Source organism: Pleuronectes platessa, chromosome 1 (genome assembly GCF_947347685.1).
Source record: "Pleuronectes platessa chromosome 1, fPlePla1.1, whole genome shotgun sequence".
In the NCBI taxonomy this organism is placed as follows: domain Eukaryota; kingdom Metazoa; phylum Chordata; class Actinopteri; order Pleuronectiformes; family Pleuronectidae; genus Pleuronectes; species Pleuronectes platessa.
The window spans coordinates 27,171,917-27,196,097 of NC_070626.1; the positions used below are offsets into that span (position 1 = coordinate 27,171,917).

At 41.1% G+C, this 24,181-nt stretch overlaps 1 protein-coding gene across 1 annotated transcript in view; it reads left to right on the forward strand.

The window, feature by feature from the left end:
- The window catches only part of LOC128462204 (A disintegrin and metalloproteinase with thrombospondin motifs 7), a 72,293-nt gene that overhangs the window by 18,787 nt on the left and 29,325 nt on the right, over positions 1–24,181 (forward strand). The window contains exons 5-9 of the mRNA XM_053447542.1: positions 2,769–2,852; positions 4,577–4,698; positions 8,057–8,206; positions 12,697–12,840; positions 19,048–19,192. Of these exons, the coding sequence (XP_053303517.1) occupies positions 2,769–2,852; positions 4,577–4,698; positions 8,057–8,206; positions 12,697–12,840; positions 19,048–19,192 (645 nt within the window). The remainder of the gene's footprint in view (positions 1–2,768; positions 2,853–4,576; positions 4,699–8,056; positions 8,207–12,696; positions 12,841–19,047; positions 19,193–24,181) is intronic.

Sequence of the window (24,181 nt, forward strand, 5' to 3'; positions counted from 1 at the left end):
ACAAGCTCCTCACCAGGGGTCAAGGGGACGAACTCCTTGTCTGTTGTTGATTAACACATGAATGAGTTTTTCCCAAAATACACTCGTGTGTGCTACTGGAGGACAGAATATCAGGAAGAGGAGGTTGCTGACAGAGGAGCCCACGGATTAACTGACTCAACAGACAATAATACACAGAGGAAGCAGCCGTAAATTCTCACATCCTCTCCTGCTTCTTTTTTGGATTCCTTTACACTCCAGCTTTGAACTTCCCAAACAATTCAGCTTTGTGAAAACGGCATGAAGGGAAACGACCTCTCACACGTGTCCCAACAATAAGTAATGGCATCATCTCCCTCAGCCGCCAGCTGCTCCATTGTTCGGTCACGGCGCTGTTTCAAAACAACTTACAAAAGCTTCATATTTTATATATATATATGTATATATTCTGTTTCTGTTGAAGCAGACGTGTGTGTGATTTGTACACATGCAACCAGCCAGGAGACTCGATCTCAGCAGAGAGAAAGTGGAAACCATTTCCCCAAAAAAGCTCCTGACTTCCTTTCACATGACGATCTAACGGTAGATGATTGAGTTTCCTCTGCGTTATTTATTATTATCACTGTGTGTTCACAAACAAGCCGACCTGCAGTAATAATAATTGCAAGGAGAATTGGTTAAGGGAAATTTCACCTATAGAGCATGGGTAGAACTGCACAGTGTGTGCAGCTCGAGTGGGAACATGTGAAACGAGCACTCGGTAGAATAAATACCTTCGACCAAGGTCACACAATCATACATGTCGGTGCAGAAGCTTAAAGAAAAAAAAGCAACAACTCCTCCAAACAGCAAGAAGATTTCTGATTTGTTCCGTTGAGATCCGGAAACAGTTTCTTGTGAAATTTATAAAAACCTTCAGAAATGTAACGAAAGCATAAAAGTATGAATAACTTTGCACATTGTTCTGAAAAGGAATAAATCAATCGAGCTTTAAAGAGCCGCAGCTCCGTCTCATTCACAAGATTTAAAAAATAAGAGAAAAATGGAAAAAGAGTCTGAGGGCAAATTTATTGTTGCTGATAAGGTTTTAAAAAAAAATTGCTGCAAAGTTGATTCACTGTCAAACTGAACCAAAAACCAGGGGTGCTTGATGACGGCTTCAAACTGAGTTATCGATGAATTCGGTTACAACTCATACAGATGGTTTCAGATCTGATGAAATAAAGATCTGAGTGTTGATGTTAAAGTTAATTTAATTTGATGCTTCGGTTATGAACAGTTTTTTTTAATGGAGTTCCACTCGATTGTATACAAGACAGGAAACAAAACAGACGGACAGGCGCTCGTCATACTGTTGTTTTTGAAAGTGGGTGAACACTACAGTCCTCCTTCTTCCTGCATCTTTATGTTTGTAATACTCAGACACATTGTGATTCATCCATGACTTCACCTCTACAGATTTGTGCTCCAGCTCCACCCGTGTCTCTAACTCCAGCTTTGCTTTCAGCGGGTGTTTTAACCACACTAAACACATCACAGGCTCAGGGCTGCCAGTCCTAATAAAACGGTTCTGCTGATGAATACAAACACACTGTCTGAAATCAAATGTTTTTTTTATATCAATCAATCACTCAGACTTCATTTGCACGGCACAAAGGTCTTTACAGAATAAAGCACGTACACAGCAAAACAGCATTAACAGGGACTGAGCAAATGCAATCGGGAATCTCATCAATTTGAAATAAGGAAAAGGCAGGTAATAACAAGTTTATTCTCTCTCTTTCTCTCTCCCTTCTCTCTCTCTCTATCTCTCTCTCTCTCTCTCTCTCTCTCTCTCTCTCAGCATCTGTTGAACATGATGGTCGTGTCTCACATCCGTCTCATCAGCGCGAGCTCCTTTCTCCGTCGACCTTTGTTTCACGGCTCTCACTTCTCATCTGTCAGCGCGTTGAACCTTTTTCCTTCTCTCCACCTATCAGCTGCCTCCTGCCCTCACACAAGCTCTTCTCTCAATCTGTTCTCCAAACGCCTCCATCGCTCCAGAAATCAAGTCACTGCCGGAGCTGAAACGAGTCTTTATTAAGATGCACTTCTTAATACTCGTGTTTTGATGTTTGGGATTTGTTGAAAGGTTAACTTTTGACATTTGGGTGATATACTACAAATAGAAAAAAGGTTGAGAGGTCTCTACCTTTCAAGCTCTAAAAGCTTTGATGTTGAGCGATTCCACGATTTGACAGCTCTGAGGTTGTTTACTGTTCACGTCCCTCAGAAAAAAAATTCTCTCAACAACCTCGGGTCATATCGAAAGCTGCATAAATGGAATCAAATATCCGGACAGAAGGAAAAATGTTTCACCCGCTGTTTGGTTTTGAATGAACTTTTAAATGTTGTGTTTAACCGATCCATTGGCTTTGAAATGGAAATCCAGCTGTGACATTTGACACGAGCGAGTAAGGCCTCTGTTATATAATATTTTCTTTTCAGAGCGATTTCTCTTTTTAATTTAAAAAAAAGTATTTTAAAATTAATGCACTTTTCATTTAATTTTTAAAGTCATTCATACATATTTGATGTATTCCATATCTTCTTTCTCAGATAACTTGTGGCAGCTGCCTGCTTGCCTTGATTTCTCGCACCATAGAGAGAGGCCTATTATATGAAACACATTATATATCCATTATCTATACATCATATTAATCCTTTCAGTCAAATAATTGTTGATGTACCCAGTGTCATGATCAGTAGGATCTGTGTTAAATGTCTAACCACACGTTCTCCTCTTCCAGGTGGCGGGTCTGTTCAGAGATGCCAGTATCGGAAACGCGGTCAACATTGCAGTTGTTCGCCTCATTCTTCTGGAGCAGGACGAGGTAAAAACATATTTGTGTATGTTTATTAAACTGTGGTTGATTCATATTTTGAAAGGATACAGAACAGAGTGTGTTTGTGTGTAGTGTGTCATAATAATTGGACGACGCAAACCAACATAATATTCACACTCAACTCCCTAGATCTCGATTTTGATTTGGATATGCACCAAATTGCACGCACTCATAAATAACAGATTAGTAATTATTTCCTGATAAATCAACAGATATGTTGAAAAATCTCGCTTCGTTAACAAAGGTAGTAAAAATTATATAATCCTTATCCAGATCTGCACCAAAATGTAATTTTAATCAAAACCAAGTTTCATATTTATTTGTCCAATTTTCCTGCTGACGAAAACAAAACCTCCTCAGCTGATTCAGTAATTCATCTGAGTTAAATAAAACACACGCCTCACCCTAAACTCTCCTGACAAACTATAAATAACACTCGGTTGATTCCACATATTAAATAAAGCCACAAATCAGCATAAAAAGCAAAGATAGAAACTGAAAAAGCACATCAGAAGAAATTTACTGCAGAGAACCACACAGTTCTTAATGTTGCCATTAGCTGAGCTCCATCTGATCCACTCAAGGGTTGGAAGCAGCGACGTTTCAATTAAAGTGAAAAAGTTATTTTTCCGTAGCATTTCCCATCATATAGACTTTATGTTTTTAATCTCCAGCTGCCAGATCTGTTCACTCAGAGTCAAATTAGCTGCGATTTCCCTTTTCTGTTTTTTTTTAATTTCTTTTTATTTCCTTTTATCAAATGCAGTCATACAGTACATCACATCATTTTTAACATGAAATCAGGTGCCACGGGTACAAGTCTTAGGCTAGTGGGGTTAACTGTCCATGGATGTCTTGGGCCCAAGCCATCAGGATCCAGGCATATCAATCAATCAAATCAATAAAATGTTATTTGTATAGCCCATATTCACAAATTACAATTCATCTCATAGGGCTTTAACAGGGTGTGACATCCTCTGTCCTTAACCCTCAGCAAGAGTAAGGAAAAACTCAGTACATCATACATGACGCTACATTAAGACAGAATTCAGAAAGAGAAAGAGGATGGCCTGCAAATGTCCACTGCTTAAAAGGAAAAACAAAGATAATAGAAAATAAATATATCTATATGTTCTGCTTATCATATCAAATGGAAGTGTAGAGCAAGGGGGGAGCAGTTGTTTTTGAAAACCTCTGTTTTCAGTTGTAATAGAGCAGTCAAGGGTTCCATCCTGTACATATCTTGAATTCTATCCCTCCATTGTGTTATTGTGGGGGGGGGGGGGGGCTGTTGCTTCAGCCAGGAGGCTGTTATTACTGTATTTGCCGTTAGAAGAAGGGCTCTCAGAAGTTTAGTTTGGCTATTTTCTTCAAGGTTATCAGGCCATATCCCTAAAATAAAGTGTGATGGCTCTAATGGTATGTCTATAAATAAACATGTTTTTAATTTCCCTTTGTATTTTTGGCCAGTATTCTGATATTTTTGGACAGTCCCAAAATATATGTGTGTGGTCTCCCACCTTGCCACAACCCCCTCCAACATTGTGCTGAGGTACTGCTCCATTTAGATGTTATAGGTGGAGCTCTGTAGTATCTCATTTTAATCTTCCAGTTAGGACTACTGGTTACTCTGTGTCCCTGCTCTGGGATTTCCTTTTCTGACATGTGACCTGTATGTGTTCTGTCCTCCCTGTCTCGGCCGTGGACACCAGGACGAGCTAAAGATCACGCACCACGCCGACAACAGCCTGAGCAGCTTCTGTAAGTGGCAGAAGAAACTCAACATGAAGGAGGAGCACCCGCTGCACCACGACGTGGCCGTTCTGATCACCAGGTAACAAACACACTCACTTTACCAAACCCTCTTGAACTCGGTTGTTTCTGTTCACACGGCTGCAGAGAGAATCAGAGCACCGTGTGCAATAGATGAACCACAGGTCCATGAATGAATTGAATCAAGTCCAATTAATCTTCCATTGAGATGAGTGACAGAAGACACAGTGTGACTCATTCATAAGGTTTCGAGCCGTTCATTTTTACAGTTCATACGAGTCAAACATTTACATTTCTAGTATCAAAGGGAGAATAAAAATCAAAAGGACTTCAGCTTTATATTCTGTCATAGCACGACGGCAGAGTTCCACCTCTAACCTGCACACAAAGACTGAGGAAAAGATTTTTAGTGAAAGAATAATTATATCTATAAAGGTTTTATGATTTCACCCCGTGTCAGTTTGATTGTATTTGATTCAAGATTCCACAAAAACAACTAAATGGATTTCCACGGAGCCTGGTGGAAGAATGTGGGAGGAGTCAGGGAAGAGTCCATTAAATTTTTGTGATGATCTGGATCAGGTGGCGAATCCAGGAGTCCCCCCCCCCCCCCCTATTTTTTACATTTTAGTTTTTTGAATAATTTCACAGTCTCCCAGGGCAATAATTAATAAATCATGATGAAAAATAAAATCAAGTGTATTTATGGAACTGATTTCAAAGAGTGTGGAGCTGGATTGAATTGAAGTTGGACTGGTGGGTCTCGGTGGAGGTGTGAACTCTGCTGAACACCTTTCTAGTTCCAACTGCTTTAGTTTGTGCAGGAGATATATATATTTATTCCTTATAGCTTAAAAATACTCCTACATTATATGCATAATTTATCCCACAGGGACCGCTCTGTTCTGCATCCCACTGAGATATTCTTTTGGCTTTGAAATGATTGCTCTCTCTTTCATGGCCTGCCAGTAGAAACCTTTCACGGATCATCACAGGGCTCCAGCTCCATATGTCCGTTTTTTTCCGAGTATATCCGCGAATTCTAAGGAAACATCAAGGGAGCCTCTTAATTACAGCTTCATTCTGCAAACTCTCGACCTCAGCTGCTTGCTAAGAGCTGGAACAACACAGACCTAATGGATGATACATCACCGAGGAGGTTATGTTGTTCGCCTGTGATGGTTTTTGTTTGTTAGCTGGCAGAATAATACAAAAAACACTCCTGGAATAATTTCCTGCGGGGTTAGGCATGACCCCAGCAAGATCTCATTAAATGCTGGTGAGGATTCAGAGAAGGTGGCAGATGCAGGAATTCATTATCTCTCTCTAGCTCTCTCTCTCTCTCTCTCTCTCTCTCTCTCTCTGACAAACAGAAAGACCGGCTTCATGTTGTGAGTAAAGGAATCTGTCAGAGGAGATTTATCCCCTTGTGATTTGGGCCGAATGCTGTTTTCTTCACCTCAATCTCAAATCACTGAACTTTATTCTTTCCAAAGAAGCATAAATGAAGATCACCCATATTTTAACTGTGCTCATGGCACCCAGGAGGAATTTCAGCCGTGTTTCGGTCGCCCATCTCGAGAGTGTCTCTGACGGGACAGATACACGTCTATTTTTAACCAATCCAGCTGTCCATGCAGAACATGTCAATACTCACGCTGTGGTCGTGCCACACGTCCTGTGTGTTGCAACTCTATACTTTTCCTGAACATGTCAAATCAAGACCCTGATAGAGGAGGGAAGCTGCTCCTGCTTCACCTTCTGTGCAAACGTGATGTCAGAACCAAACTTACACATGTAGTCACAAGCATTAAAAATTGAAGTTACTCGGAGGGTAAAAATACACATCGAGTCGAGGTAACATGCTCAAAGCACGAGTGGAAAGGGAGCCGCTGCGTGTGCTATTCTGTCAGATTGTTTAAAATAGAAGTGTCTGTTCCTCCAGCTGTGTGTCGAGGGAAGAGGAGAAAATGAAAAGGAGGATAAAGTTATTTATTTTTCTTTTGCATTTCAAGAATAAAGTTGAAATGTAGAAAAATAAAGTCAAACCACATCAGAGAAGATTTGTGTGCATTCTGAGAATAAAGTTGAAATGCGTGTGCTGCCGGTGTTCCATGTTTCTGAGCTATTCTGGTTTCTACCTCTGATCAGATGCAGTTTTCAGCCCAGTATTAGCACCTAATGCTGATCACCACACTGTGTTCATCTGCCAAACGAGACATATTCTCCTTGTAACTAAAACTGATTTCATCTTCTGCACAAGGAATTTTGTAGAGGCAAACATTTGTACCCACTTAAGTAGTGACCTCCATCACAAAGGTGTTTTTCTTCTGCGTTTGTTCAGATTTTTTTGGCAGTATTCTGCAAAAACGACTTGTGGATTCAAGGTAGAACTCTTGCTGTGGATCACAACCCCTTTAATACAGATTCAAAGTTCATTGGTTTCTTAAAAGCTTAGTGTTTGGTTTCTTTTTGTTTTGATATATTCCATTCATCTGTCTTTTGGACTCCCTCCCGATCATCCTCCATCTCCCTCCTCCTCTTCCTCCCTGACGCACACCTCATCTGTCACTTAGAGGCACTTCATTACCTCAGTTCCTCCTTTTCTTGTCTTTCTCTAACTCTTGACTTTGAATGACTAAGCACTTTAATTCAGACAATGACGAGCTAAATGCAGGATGTGCACATCTATAAATTGAAGACTTATTAGTTGGTCGTCTCAATGAATAAAAGCAACCTTCATGATGTTATTACAGTGCTAAAGTAGTAGGTTTTACATGATTAACTTGTTTTAGGTTAATGATAACTTTGCCAGGCGTGTTTGTACTGTGTGGACTATGTTTTTAGATTATCAAAAACTTTTTCCTAAAGTTTTGAAATAGTACATGTGGTCAAAGTAGCAGTGATATGACACATGACTCTTTCCAGCCACTGAAGACGTCTACAAGAGAGACCTCTAGACAACAGATCCTTTTATATTAGTCCTGTGGGTTGTGAGGTGAAGCCTCAGACTGGTTCCTACACATTAAAGGACGAGGTTGCTGGTTCATGGTTTTTTTCCTCCTCACCACTGATGACTCAGAGCCCCTCACCAGCCTCGTACTTTTGGAGATTTTGACTCAGTCGACAAACCGTAAAGTTTTGGGCCTCATCAAAGTCGCTCCGCTCGTTTCCCACTTCGCTGCATCCGACACTTTGACAGATAGAACCAACTGTTCCCTCACCATCAATATATCTCACATCTGTGCTGCTGTTAATTCACATTAATGGATTCATCTGTTTGTCGGTGCTTTCATTTATTTATATAACAGGAAATAATTAGATTCACAACAAACACATGGGAACTTAATTTGTATCTGTCCTCCATCTCCTCCTTTCTTTTCTTAATAATCTTTATGTTTTGTCTTCTCATGTCGTAGGAGGGATATCTGCGCTTCCGCTAACAAGCCCTGTGAGACTCTGGGTCTGTCCCACGTGGCCGGGATGTGTCAGCCCCATCGCAGCTGCAGCATCAGCGAGGACACGGGCCTCCCGCTCGCCTTCACTGTCTCCCACGAGCTGGGACACAAGTAAGGTTAACAACACATCCCAACACAAACACACACATCACCGTGATGCAGGTACAAATAATCAGAGGAGGAAACTAGATGATAACAACTCACATTTAAAGGTCCAGTGTGTAAGATTTAGGTGAAAATGAATGGAAAATAATCCTAGTAGTTGTTTTTTAATCTAAATTGTACAAATTGTTGTTTTCTCTACCCTAGAATGGTTTCTTAATATTTAAATACTTTATATTGACATCAGGATCTCTACGGAGGCAGCCATTTTTTTATAGTAGCTCAAACTAGACAAACTAAACACCTTTTTAGAGGTTTTATAAAAGCTGAAGCTACCACAGGTTCTCCATCAATTTTGGAAGGGGAGGGGGAGGTGAGGGGTGTTCAGCTGCAACATGACACTCACCACTAGATGTCACTAAATTCTACACACTGAACCTTTAATTGAACTTATGCAACTGGTTGTTATGTCCTGCACATTGGTCCTACACCCTTATTTCACTAGTGTTTAATCTTATGCCTCATGGCTACTTACATGATGTCATGAAAAGGCTGCAGCTATAAGCTACATGTCCAAGAAACAAGTCTTAAATAAATGTAACGTTGTTCTTGTGTTGCACCGAGAGCCATTTATCCTGAGTGCAAACAAATTCGATGATGAAAAATGGGAAATCACGGTGTTCTTTCATTCTGTCATAACTTTGTTTGGCCTCAACTTTTACAAGCAGTAGATTTAACTTCCATTGTTCATCTTTTCAGACAGAACGTTTGACTCTAATCGCTAAAGGAGAAGCTCTTAGGATGAGGGATTGAGTTCTTGGCAAACACACTGCTTAGGTTGCTGGAATTAAAATGATCCCAATCCAATTTTTTTTTTTAAAGCACAGCGCCGCTACTCATTCAGTGAAGAAATCCAACATCATTATGTATATTAAAGAATCCCTATTATAAGTGGAGGATGAAATACCTCTTAGCGTTATGTTATGCAAGGTTAATACTTCAGGGAGCTCACAGACACAACTGCAGTGATCTGGAGCTGAAGCGCTCAGGGACACTGTTTATCTGCCTTTTCTCCGGCTCTGCAGTGCGTCCACGAGGCCAGAGGTCTGGGCTTAATCTATGATTCTGGTCCATCACCAAATAATGTAGTCTAATCAGGAGCATTGCTGGGATCATCCCTCTCATTCCAAAATGCACAAACCCTCATTCTTTTGTCTCTTGTTGTCTAGATCACTGCAACTCATTTTTCTCCCAGGGCTCCGTACAAATCAATCAAGAGCCTTCAACAAAACACAACAGCGAGGGTTCTTATATGAACCCCGTCACAGTCGCTCTGTCCCCGTTGCACTGAATCGTGTTTTCATAAAGAATCACCTCAGTGTCCTCATTTTTTTTAAATTGCTTTCAATTAGATGTTAAATCCTCCTCCATTTTTTTGAGAAGTACTAAATAAATAAAGTTATATATAATAAGTTTTGTATTATATTCATGCCAATGAGCGATAATATAACAAAGAGCAGATATACACAGTTTTATCTGAAAGCTTCGTGCTCAAAGCTTGAGAGGGCGATGGTGCCACATTACAGTTGCTTAGCAATGATTGAAACTTGTCTCGCCAACTCAGGTGGATTGACATGTGAGCTACTGCTTCATGCTGCACTTTATCATTATGGGAAACTTGTCGGGTTAAATTCAGGTCTCTCTTATTTAGGGTTGCAAAATTCCGGGAATATTCAAATTTGGAAACTTTCCATGGGAATTAACGGGAATTAATGGGAATAAACTGGAAATGTTGTGGGTAATTTATACTTACTGTATTTACCTTGTCATATACAGACATAAATATAAACATTTTGTTTTGTCATAGGCTGATTTGAGCCCTGAGGAAACTTCGGGCACTTGACTATATGCTTCTGCATCTTTGTGTCATTTTTAACATAGGTCTCTGTACAGTATTTGCAAATGTACAAAGCCTTTCCTTCTACATTGTCTGGGGTGAAATGTCACCACACATGAGATAGTGCACGTGGAATTGTTCTGTAGAATAAGATGAGAAAAAAGCTTGTAAAAAAACACTAATGCAATGCCAGAGATATAAATAGTTAGCCAAGCAATTGGAATCGTCTGTAAAAATATTTTAGAATTGTTGGATAAATGAATAGAAATAGGCTAGATGAACAGATGATCAATCCTCAATCAGCATGCTAATATATTTTCCCCAGTAATATCATCGAAACTTACCTGACTAGTCCTGCACACTACAGCAGGCCTCAATAGCCCTTTTTTTCTTCAAATTTCCCAAAATTCCCGAGCTTAACTCCCCATGGAAAGTTTCCGGTAAGTTTCCGGAAATTTACCGGAGATTTTCCGCCCCTTTGCAACCCTACTCTTATTACGCGTGGAAACAAATTTTCCCACAGGATCAGTTATTTCCTCTCTCTCCATTGTAAAGTAATCACCTTACAGTGAGGTTTCATTCCAGAGAAGTCTATACCTCCTGCAGCCTGCGTCATCTTCTCTTGTCCGTGGGTGTTTGGATTCACAGCAGATAATGAGGAGTGTGGTAGTTACAGAACATCTTCTGCTAACATTTCTCTCTATCAGCTTGTTTTATTAGAACCTTGGACAGTTTTCTTTCTTTTCCATGACATTAAAGTTCTGTCTCTCTGAAAGCATTGAAGTAGCTAAACTGAAAACACTTTAAGAGGTCTGAAGGTCTCCTTGTTATAAATGAGCCGTCTCTTTCTCATTAATACTGTTTTTATCCCAGTGCTTTCAAGCCTCTTCTGAGAAACACATCACTCAAACAGAAGCTAATCTGGTTCAGACCGGCCCTCACAAATGATATTGTAAATTACCTGTAAATATGAGAATATAATTAATCATATGACTATGGTTAAAGTTGTTTGGCCAATTTGATTTAAAAGCACATGATGTTTCCTGGTAAAGATCCAGTTCCTCGTGTGTTGAACCAAACCAATAAAAACAAGCTAATGTTCCATAGTAACCATTAAGCTGAGAACATAGCGATGCTGTGGTAGACTAATACTGGAGCTATTTATAATGTTTATATAACAGACGATTGGAGGAGATGGGGGGGATGTTTTCCATTTGACTGAAAACACCATGTGAGTGTTAACCTGATTATTGGACTCAAGAGAAGTTCAGCAATAACAATGTCTTATCTGAGACAGGTTAATAAACACGATGGTGTTAATATACAATAACATTCTGACAAGTTCATTTTTGCTGTAATACAAACGGGTTGAATTAATTAATAGACACGGCACTCTGTATTTTTTTATTTAATTTAATTTAACAAACTGTAAAAAGCTAAACATTGTCTCTTGTAATCCATCTGTTGATATCTCCATATATCTGCATCCTCCTCAGACTAACTGAACACAGAGTGCCGTGGACAGCTTCATTGTATTTGTCCATCTTGACTGTTGAGGTGCAGCTGAGCCCATAAGGTTTTGACAGAAGTTTATTGTCCACCGTGTGTGTGCATGGTCAACTGCAGGTCCCGGGTAAATAGTCACAGTGTTTTATTTTTACGTTGAATGCATGAACAGGTCCCGGGCTCACAGGAGCCCATTGTGCATGTACATAGCATGTCCTCCTGTTGCCATTCATGAATGATGAAGTCTCAACGTTCAGTAGTGTGCAGGAACTTTAATGAAAGGGGAAACAATTTATTTTAATTGGAGTCCATTTCACTTTGATTATTAATTCATCAACCACTTAGATCTTAAGTTGATTCTCATGATTTAAAGAGGAGGATTAGTGTCCGCCCTGATGAGCTTATAAGTGCTTGTAGCAGGTAATACTGTGTCGGGGCTAATTTCTGTATTGTGAATCAATGCAGTTGTAAATAAGTGAAATGTAATCCAGATTCAAGGGCGAGGGTATATAGCTGTGGGCCGAGCTTCACAGAGCAACTCTGTGTTTTTAACTCTTCAAACAGACTTTAACTGAGCATCCAAATCCAAGACTATTAATATTACCAAACAAGAGACACCAGCTGCTGTGTCCTTCAGGTTCAAATATGAAATGTGGTGAAAACAAGCACAATGTTAATCTGCTGTTTTATCAAATGTTCGAAATATCTCATTGTACGTCAAAAATAAAATAATAATAAAAGCAACTAGACCCATGTTATATATGTTGTTGTCTTGCATTATCCAAAATGTTCAAACTCAGAGAAATCCCTCATTCTATTCAAGGTAAAGGTTCATTTCAAAAAGCCGTTTAATTTGGCTTTTTTCTGGTGTAAATTTTGGGTCAAACAATGTATGATGAAAGAAAAACACACACGAGCCAGTTCATCCAATCAGCACCTTTTTGTTTTTTCTTCAACTGTAATGAATTGTGATATTCATCCAAAGTCATTTGTTTGATGTGGCCCCGTTGTCTCTTGATCTTGAAGTGTGTGTTCTGTGTTGTGCCCACTAACTTTAACTGCCCTCTCCGTGGGGTTTGTGCTTTTTATGTCACAGCTTTGGGATTCAGCATGATGGCAACGGTAATGACTGTGAACCCATTGGAAAACAACCTTTCGTCATGTCTCCACAGCTCTTGTACGGCACCTCCCTGCCCAGGTGGTCGCGCTGCAGCCGCCAGTACATCACCCGCTTCCTCGAGTGAGTGTCACTGTCCTGCTGCTGCTCCGCTATCTGACGTATATGACTGAGTGTGTTTTGAGGTTCAAGGTTTTAAGTGTACAGATCACAAATGCACCTGGGAACCGTAAGATACATAGTGTAGGTACTGTGTGGTGATTCATCATGGGAGCACAGGCCTGTCATCTCAGATCACAGCCGATGTTCTCAGCATAATAACCTGTCCTAATGCACAGGAGTGATGTGGGGCTATGCTCAGAACATGCTCCACACTTGGGATTGATGTGTCCCTGGGGTCTAGGGTTGCTTCAATCCAACTTTTGTCCTGATACAGATTCTCCTGCGTGCTCGACCCAGTCGCCGACGTTTTCCTGTTTTTGTGAACTCATCTGAACCAGAACATTTGTTTATACGTGAAATGCAAACTCCATCTTCCAAAGTTCATGTCTGTGAAAACAATTCCTGCCATTTTCTTTCTGCACAGACCAAAACTGACAGGCTTAGCTATAAACTGTGGAGTTCTACCCACTGTGAACCGTTTGCCTTCATCAGGATTTGTTAATCGTGCTGTAAACTTTCATGGAAGCAGTGTTTCAAACAAGCTGCATGTGCCCGGTCGGAATCCACAGATCAGCTCCACATGTTTTTTACTCTTATTTTCTGGTGTGGAAGTCGTGTGTGAACAAAGAGGAAACTTCAGGACACATTTGGAAGGTTTGTCGTTTTTTAAGCAGCTTAGACAGTCTAATTATTTACCTGCTGTGACTACACACAGGCCAGAGTATCCCTGTAAAGTAAATCTAACACGACATGCAGGGTGTGTAAGTGTGTGTGTGTGTGTGTGTGTGTGTGTGTGTGTCCACATACAGTGTGCAGCTACTGTGAATCCCCGTGTCTGAAACATTTCACCATAATTGCCCCAGTTGCTCAGCTCCGAGCATCTGGAATTCATTCAGTGGGTGTTGAGCCACTCGACAGCTTTGTAGCTTCTTGACTCAACGAGAAGAGAAAAAGGGCTGCGGGGGGATATTTACACTCGTGGGAGTCTGCAACACAAAGGCCGCTGCTCTGTGTGTTTGTCTCTGCTCTGGTAATTATAAGGAGACACACACAGAGAGGCCCCCAGTGCTCAGAGGCATGGTTCAAGAGTGATCTGTAGATTTATCAGAAGGAATTTGCTCTGACAATATTACGTTGGACTCGCTGATTCGATTTTGAGGTCGCTGTTGTTATTTCTGGTGAACTGAAATGTTTTGGAGGGGTTGAGTCAGGGCGGGGGGGTGGGGGGGGAGCAGGGAGGAGACGGACAGATGAGGAGCGGGGGGGGCAAGGCAAACAAAGCGGAGGGTTCAGAAGATGACGAGCCCGAGGCGCAGGCGAACACGGGGGTGAGCTCGGTTCAGGGGAACAGAAGGTTCTGAAGGTCGAGCTTCTCTTGAGCTTGAGTGATATGTTGGTGAACTGAATAAGTCTAGAGATGAGTGGAGTCTTTACAATGTTGATTTGTGGAGGGGCTTCAGGTGCACAGGAGGGGGGGGGGCAGCAGGAGGGAATCCTCAGATCACGATTCTCCCACACACACACATGCACATACATACACTAACACACACACACGTAACCAAAAACATATTCCTAACCTAAACCAGTGTCTGTTCATACATCAGGAACTCAGAAACTGTTCCTGACATAGTGTTTGTGCTTAAAAAAGTCCTGGAAAGTTAATAAAAACAAGTCCACACATACACATTAGGCAGAGATACTAAATTTGGACAAATAAGAAAAAAATGAGGAGGCATGAAACAGGAAGAGAGGAAGAAGTACGAGATCAGGGAGAAGAGAGGAGTTGTCAGAATTCAGATTTTGTGGCTATACATCAAATCACATGTTGAGCCCAGTGAAAAATACCAGTGGTAATACTGTTGCCAACATATATTTGTATTACAGTTACACATAAAAAAAAAAGCGATGCACTACACCCACTGTTCAGCATTTATTAGTTTTAATAAATTAAATGGACAAATACACGAACAGGAAACATTTCATTCTATAATAAATGAATTGACTTCTACCTAGAGCCGTGCAGAGAGTGGATTAAAAAACAGGATCCACTTCATGGTTGTTTCCTGTCTGAACAGTGACTGTCGCTCATGATGAGGTTAACAGGCTGTCACAGTCAGAGCCTGTGTTCCTCCCTGTGGGGCACAATCTGCATGTCGGGAGTTTTAAGATTATTTTTTGGCATTTTTTATGCTTTATTGATAGTTTCAGAGACAGAGTTGAAATGGGGCAGAGAGGGGAGTGACATGCAGAGAATGACCGCGGGCTGGAATCGAACCCGGGTCCGCTGCTGGCCGAGGCCCATGGGGGGGACGCCCTACCAACCGAGCTAAGGGCGCCCCCGCATGTCGGGAGTTTTAAAGTGAATTTTAATGAGATTGATTGCTATTACATTTCATCATTTGGAACTCATGTTGCCTACAGGTGATAGGCAACATGAGTGCCTACACCACTGTTAATATACCTCCACCATCGTTTCCCCATTGTAGTCTGTTGGTTAACAAACTGGATTCGGTGCATATCCAGGAATTAATTTTCACTTTCTTTACATTGTATGAGAGGCAGTTTTCCCAGTAATTCATGGATCTTGATGAAATATCAGGCATGTTCACAGGACATGGATATTTATGAGTTTGTCCAATTTGGTGCAGATTTAAATCTAAATCCTGATCGAGTGAATTTAAATGAGGCTTGATCAGGGGCCTGATGGGCGGTGACAGATGTGTGTGCTCACTGAGTGCCATTAGTCCCTCGGCAGATCTGTAAGTGAAAGTCAATAATCGTCAGACGGCATGTTCCACTGATCTGTGGCTGACACACAGAGACGGGTGATTACACAAATGCACAGCGTCGAACTGGTGCGATACAATCTAGTGTGGGAGATATTCTGACCAAACCAGTTGACGTTCCATGAATCAGACTGGAAATGTTCAGATATTAATGTGTAGTCTTTTTGTCCAGAGTTTTGTGAGCATGTTGAAATACGTCCTCAGAGTCTCCGCAGGAACTTTACACTAGTTTAGCTTTAGACCCTCGGGCTTGTTTCCTGGTGCAAGAACGAGTTCATTACTGTTAATGGGTTTACTGGAGTCACAGGAAACCTTGACTGGATGGAAACGATATTTAAAAATGGGAATTAACTGCCATCCTATTTATATTATCTAAATGAATACTGGACTAATCCATTTCAGGGGCTGGGGTAAGATAAACATTGAAACGGAGATGGTAAAAACCCGACACCGTCTTCCCACCCCTCCCCCCCTCCACAGCTTGCTGGTCCCCGGTATTGCTTCGTCTCCCAGTATCCCGTCTTCAAACCTCAGCATTCCCACTCCTAAAACCACTCAAATTTGCTCAGATCACTTTCTGCACATGAGACCTAACAGCTGATATTTGTCGTCCCATCTCATTCCTCTAAATGCCAGCGTTGGCCCCCATTTACTCTGTTATATGTCTCTCGCTGACCGGAGGACAAGGCCTCCATTGTGCCCGGCTTCAGAGGATCGGTCTGTAGGTGTCGTTTCATGTGGAATGTGGAGGGTCACACTGAGACGAGCAGTCGAGATGCTATCACAGAGCCACTCTTTAATCTCCAGAAGAGACAATTCCCAGAGATTTCACACATAATGTAGCATATGATTGCAGTTGCTTGAGAATGTGCATATATAGATCATTTTTTAGAGTTAATTAATCGGCGTAAACACTTCCAGGAGGGCTAGCTTCAACAAAGGCTGCAGTAAAAAACCTAATTTGCCCTCTGAGCTGCTTTTCAGTCCGGGGCCACTCATGGAGAACATTTTAATTGCTGCTGCTCGGTCGTCATTGTGAGATAAACTTACATCGATGATTTGTTGTTAAACACAAACAATCCACCTTCCTATAGTCTTAAATTTGACATGTCTATTTATTCTTGTTTTTTTATCATTTAGTTAAGTAAATTTTTCGCGAGGTTTTACAGAAATTGGGGGAAATGTACGTTGGAGATCAAAAGTGCCATTAATCAGAAATGTTTTCATGTTTTAGAATAGGACATGACATATATGACAAGATGGTGAATAGCCCTGGTACGTTTCAAGGTCCTGCATGACTTTGATGATGAATCGCAAGCCGCCGGCAGACGTTAGAGATCATCAGTCATGTACCTCAGAACTATGGGGTTGTTTCAGGAGACACCTTCTTCTCAGGCAGACACACCACAGGCCTGCTTGTGAGTCCCTGACATCTTGAGTCTCTTGTTCTGCAGTCAGCGATGTTTCCTTTTTCACGGTTTGGGGGCAGATTCCAAAGCTGTTTGAGCAACTTGATGGTTGGATGTTGCAATGAAGCCCAGCTGCAGCCAACCTCCACTGGGCAGACTATTGCTCTCCTGCCACGTTGTTCTGCCTCAGAGGACATATATCAAGTACCATTGCTTCTCCTCCCAGGACTGGTGTTTGGGTGGTGGTGATAAGTCTTGATGGGAACATTACATCCACCAGTCTTTCTTAATCCCGGGCTCACTCCAGCTGGCCTTCCCCTGGTCAGTGGAAGAAGTCCTCTGTTTCCCTGTTCCCCTTCTCGGACATGAATTATTTATAATGTGCATGTTCTCAAAATATAATTCAGATTTTATATTAGCGACGGAGCAATGGAAATGACTGTGTAATGTGGAAGGAGTTGCTTCTGGAGACAAACCACTGACTATAGAATGCATCTTCCTCTTCCGCCATCTGGTCAAAATGTTCCAGATCTTTTATTGGAACACGATATCATCAAAATGTAGATTGTTCCAGGAATCTGTCTATGACCTGCAAACTAATGATATCCGCTGAAGCAATGAATAAATTATATATATTATGCAAATGTTAGCATGTTGGATTTACTGTGAGGTTAATTATTACCTTGCTCATGTGAGCATGTGTCCTCACAGCTGCTAGGACGCTCTACAGCTTCCATCCAGATGGTTCTGTGCATGAACTCAGTGGATGAAATAGACTCACAGTGTTTTCAGATGTCTGACTATCAGGTTGCAGTTTAGCTGGAAGATTTACAAACGCTGCAGCTGAATTCCTGAAGTCAAACTCGGCTTAAAGATTCAAAATGCATCCACTGATCTACAACGTTTAACTTTACTTGACTCAGTCTGTTGTATTGGACGTTTCCCTCTGTGATAAGAAAGACATTTTATTCCCATGACCTATTTTCTGATCTTGACGGCACTCTGAATAAGAGCAAAGTGTGTTTAATGTTAAATAAAAGCATGAAAGCTGAACTCACTCTCCATCAGCGCGTAATTTACAAAGATGATTTCTATCGTCAACATGGATTAGTCTTGTGTAACCTTCAAGGCCATCTGAAAACCCACTTATCGTTGTCATTAAATTCCACTGCACGGCCGACCAGTCTGTTAATGCAACCAACTCGTGAAAACAGGAATTAATTTTCCTCAGAGATACCATCATGATTAATCATACTGGGAGGACGGCACTCGCTTCATTATCATTTCATAACTAAAGACACAGACTGTCTTTGTGGGAGAAGACGGACTCATGAGAAATATTCATACGACTTAAGGAGCCATTACACAGAAGATGTTGTGTTTGTGTGCACACCTGCATGTGATGCTGTGAGAACCACTGCTGCTGCTCGAGTCCAGAACTCAAACACGACTCAAGTCCTGATTTTCAGGACTCGTGACTCGACTTGGGCCCTGGTGACCCGGACTTTGACTCAAACACTGACTTCTGTCTGACTCCAGAAGCTGTAGAAGATGCTTCAGACATTCTCTCCATCAAACAAACATTAAAACAGGTTCAGTGTTTCTTTGATTTCGGGTATAGGAAGATTGTCGTGTAATTTCTGCTTTTCATTCCATTAAAACCCCTTTTCCCTCTGCTGGAGACATTAAAGTGCAATACATATGGATTACAGATAATTACAGGAAAAGGATAGCCCATCTCTTTGTGTCTGGAATAGTGAATGTAGTCTTACATGGAGGAAACGATCACTAGTAGAAGTAGAGTAGCTCTCTAAATGTTAATGCTACTCTATCTCTCTCCCTATATCTCTCTCTCTATATATATATATATGACCAAGAGATCTTGATATATGTGCTCCTCTTCCTCCTCCTCTTCCTCATCCTCCTCCTCCTCTTCCTCATCCTCCTCCTCCTCCTCCTCCTCCTCCTCACAGTCGTGGCTGGGGCTGGTGCCTGGATGACGCCCCGGTGAAGGACAAACTGATGGTGAACCCGGTGCTTCCTGGGGTTCTGTACAGCGCCGCTCATCAGTGCCGGCTGCAGTACGGATCTGGTTCCCGGCTCTGTGACGACATGGATGTAAGAACATGCAATAGAAACCAATAGAAGTCAAGAACCCCATGCAAGATTATGCATGACTGCTGTTCATCTTCTCTCTGTACTGGGCAGTTGCAATTGGTTGTTCTGTTCAGTTTTTTTCAATCGTACTTTTTTCAATCTCACACACACGCACACACAAACACACACACACACACACACACACACACACACACACACACACAAACACACACTCACACACACTAGCCGTCACACATCCTTGAGCCGAGCTTGTTCTCGTAAGGTTCTTTTTCTTCACAACCTCATTGTTCCTTGTTCCCATTCGATTCCATTCAATCCTTTAGCACATGCATTTCTTGCAACACACTAAAAGGGTCATGTTATAGGGGATGTTAGAAGAACTTCTAAAATTGTACATCAGTCTGCACTTAATAACCCCTTACTAAGGTGAAAATGTGCACTTAAAACTGAAAAAAAGTAAAATAACAATAGATCCATGCTATGAGACTACAAAGTGTGTCCAGGTGCATCTGGTTTGCTTGAATAATAATTAAGATTTGTGGTAAAAGAAGTTAAGGGGGGTAGCATCATGCTAATAGTTACTTGTCGGAATATTTGTCAAATTTTCTGGACAAAAATGAAGATTTTATCAATTTCTGATGAAATTCAAAACACGGGACATTCTGCAAAAAGTGAAGGGTTTTTAATCACAAGCTGAATCTACGGTATTTTTTCATTAATCACAAGACACCTGAGAATTAGTCTTTGATATTCAAATCAAGGACACTTTTAAGGAGAATATTTAGCAGAAATGAAAAGCATTGGATTTGGTTGAAGGTTTCCATTGTTGCATCAACATGTCGGTCTTTATCAAAAAGTTTATCAACATTTTGACAAAACTCAAAACAAACAAGTATTCAAACAAAAAGGAGCCCGAGGAAGAGTTAAAGAAACAGAATTAGTTATCGAGTCATTAACCCCTTCAACATCCTGTAGGAATCCAGGACACAAGTCTTCATAACTGCAGCATAAGTGGATCCACTTTTGCATCGATTCTTCACAAATGGCCTCTGTGCAATCTGTCTCCACAACCTGCTCCACAGTAAATAGATTATTTGATATGCTCTGGGACTGGGGGAGTCTTATTTTATTTTAAATGGACGACTGAGTCGATAAGAACAGTGTCAGCAAACCTGCTGCACAGCTTCTTCAACCCTGTGACTCCTCAATGTGCAGACATCAGTCAGATTAAACCTCCTCTCACCTGCTGAGCAGCTCCACACACTCGTCCTCCTGTTATCTGAACCAGAGTCAGCGTCGGGTTCAACTGCTCGCTGCTCCTCTCTAATGTCTGGATTTAACAGACCCTCGTCTTATAAAGGTTTTTTTATCCATTGTAGAGCTGAACTCAGTCCTCTCAATGCTTTCCTGCTATGAGCCATTCATATGAGCATTTACACTTCAACAGCTCAGTGTGACCTCCAACATGTTTAAACTCTCAGTTATTATAATGTCTCAAAATCTCACCACTGAGACTGGTTTTATGAACCAGAGAGGAGAAGCAGCGCTGGTTGTAGTGGGAACGTCCACACACTAAGTGAGAAGACAGCTGTCATAGAGGCCGAGACATGGCGTCTTTTAAAGACTAAAGCCGGTGTAGGCTGAGAGGTGCACGCTGGTGAAGTACATCCACCTCAGAGAGCAGGTGACCATCCCAGTTATCCCAGTTGAGCTGCTGTCAAATCTGGTGTTGAGCCGTCAGGAACATTCAGCGTGACTGGACTTCGAATACAGGGATAACAGCAGGTCCTCAGACGCCCTCTCTCTCTGCGGAGACTTTTCAAGTGCAAGCGCTTGTTCTCGCAAGGTGACAAAAAAAACTGAGCTAGAGAGAGAACTTTATTTTTTATCACTGGCTCCTTTTCACTCTCGGATAACTACAGAAATGCTCTGAGGTCTCAGTCTTCCAGCAGAGTGCATGCTGGAAAGGTGAAGATCGAGGGACTGGTTTGAAAGATTAACAAGGTGTGAACCGGTCTGGAAATCTCGAGGACTTAACACCCACACACACACACACACACAGGATTTGACAGAGATTGACTCTTTTCTGGGGAATTTGAGTAAATACGTTGCACATTTGATTATCTATTCAGGTCGTTCCTGGCTCGGAGCTGATATATAAATAATTTATATGCAGTCACAACATCAAACCATAGCCACAGGGGTGTACAGACAGAGACCACACACATTCCCGTTTCCGGCGGCAAGGTAATTTCTCAAAGTAACAACAAAGCCTCTCGATGAATGCAATTCGTTTCGTGCAGGTTTTAAAAGCGTCTGCGGGAAAGAAAAACAAGTGAGGTGCTTAAAGTTTTATAAAACCACCCGACGGCCGTTCTGAATCACAAATTCTCACCCACATTGTTTTTCTTGAAGCACTTTTATGACCTGCCTCTGGTTTAAAGTTCCCTGTGGAACTTTTTTGTAAATATACACCGTGATGTTAACAGTCAGTGCTGCTCACATGGTGGAGACTAATAACACTGTGAAGGGCTTCTACTTTCAAGTGTTCCTCTTTTACCTCCATGTTTCCTGCGCTCCACAGGACTCATGTGCTGAAAGCTGGGGCACAGAAGCAGGGCCAATTAACTGGATAAAAAGCTTCACGTTTAAAGCACAAAAGCAGAATTCAGGAATTTGAAGTCAACAGCCCCCGCTCCCCCAGCTTAATGGACTTTTAAATGTATTAGTGCTTCACCATCAAAAGAGGCAGAATGTTATATCTTCACAAAGAAACAGTGCAGAGCCACTTAAAAAAACCTTTAAAGCTCCGAAAGCATCAATTGCATTCGGCCTCGCTCATTTAATTGAGTGTTTCACCTTTCCCACTTGGCTACACCCGCACCCCCGACATTAATTCCAATGGATTGTGATGGATTTAGTCGATGGTGTTTGTGCTTATTAACCTGTAAACACAGAATGTTGTGGTGCCGCCTATGGTACAGAAGTTAATGCTGTTTTTCCTGTTCCGTGTGCAGCACCTGCTTTTTAAAAACCTGAAATGAAAGCCCCGCTTCTTCATTGTAAAACATTAACAATTCATTGCATCATTTGAAATAACTTCAGAGCTTGTTACACAACCTATTCAGGTCTTTTGGGCATGTTTTGCTTCCTCTGGAAATAATAAAGTAATAATGGTTTGTGGAAAGTTAAGGTAAAGTATACTAGAAGTCTGGTAGGCCCCTTCATCATCATATTGCATATACATGTCTCCATATCCGTATCATTAAGACCATTTGTATTTATTTTCTGGAGAATTTCTAAAGTTTCGCTGTGTTAAAGAAAGTGCAAAAATAATAATTGGATTGGATCTGCTCCAAAGGTTAATGGTTTCTTCCTCGACCTGATCTCTACCAGTCCAGGAAGTTTCAATTCAGTTGGGTTTAGTTTTCTCCGTGATCATACTGACAACAAACTAATACAAAATAAATGTCTGTGTTTGGATTCAGACTCAGACAACTTCAATAATCCAGGGCCAATTCATTTCCACATAATTCATGTTAATAAGACCCACGGAGAATAAAGATCACAAGCTGTAGCGGCAGCATCCAGACGTCCACAGGCAGAATCAGTGGGTTACAAGAACAGAGGTGAAGGGATAAAACATAATCAAATCAACAGGCAGCTCGTATCTGTCCTGATTCTCTGATTGCATTCATGGATTCTGACCTTTTATCCCGGTGCTGCTCTTCTGCAAGTTCTTGTCGTGTTTAAATAATGAAGTGACACAGACAGAAGCTTTGCAGTAGAAAAGCCGTCTTCAGAGTGCAGAGGACTAAAGTTTGACAGAACTATAGAGACAAAGTCAGAGGTTCTTCTGATTGTTGTGGGATCTTGACCAAAGGGATTAAAGGATTATATAAATTGGTTTGAACAGGGAGATCTGGGATTCAGGAGGGATTTTTCTGACTCAGTCTTTAAAGATTCCGGTGCCATGTGACGATCAGGCACTTTCCTCCTTCCCATTTCTTTTTGAAACGTTTCTCTGCAGTGAGACACGGTTCATTACGTCTTTTCCAATGTTTCTTATTTTCTCTTACGTTTTTTTAATTGGAAAAGCAGCTCAATTAAATTGTTGAAATCATTTACATCTGTTGTGTGATGGTTTTGGCCCCAAAAACGGCAAAATGTCCCTCACACATTCACAAATGTCACACAGCAGCGTGAAGAATGGGCCCAGACGATTGCACCAGTCAGACATCACTCCTTGATAAACAGCACATTTGACCTTTTGGTGTTATCTAAATAATTGGTCTTTTGATTCGTTATTGTCACAATTCCAGGTAAGTCTGCTGTCTGGTGGAGTTCAGTTTACAACGGACAAGATACTTCTGTTGTACAGCTTTAAGAAACAACTCGAGGACTGTTTAATTAATTTTATCCTTTTTTTCAAACACTATATTTGCTTTTTTCATACCTTTTGCTAGTTTTATGCTTTTATCCTAAGTCTTTGTTTTCTTGCTAACGTGTTCTTATAGAACTGGGTTATTTATTTCTATTGTGAAGCTCTTTGAGCTGCATTTTATGTTTGAAAGGTGAAATATGTATTATTGTTATTATTATTATTATTAACACAAGAACAGAAAGACGCTTCATGGCCGGTATGTGGTGTCTGAATATGCAGCACATTTCTTTACGCCGGCGTGCACAGGATGTGTTGTTGTTGTTTCTCAGTTGCATTGAGCGACCACTGTCACCTTGGATTTTGCACAAAGGATGAAAACTGTTATCAGGATTTATTATCATGTCTTCAAAAGGTTGTTCATCGGGTTGTGTATGAGCTGTAAGTTTAGAGGATGCAGATATGATGACATTGTGGGATAAACATGTCGATCATGAAGGTGATGTGTTTATTATTTAACATGAACACATGAGTGTAAATTTAAAGGAATAGTTGAGTTTGAGGAGAAATCATTCTTGATCTCCAGTGGAAATTCATATTCCAGAATA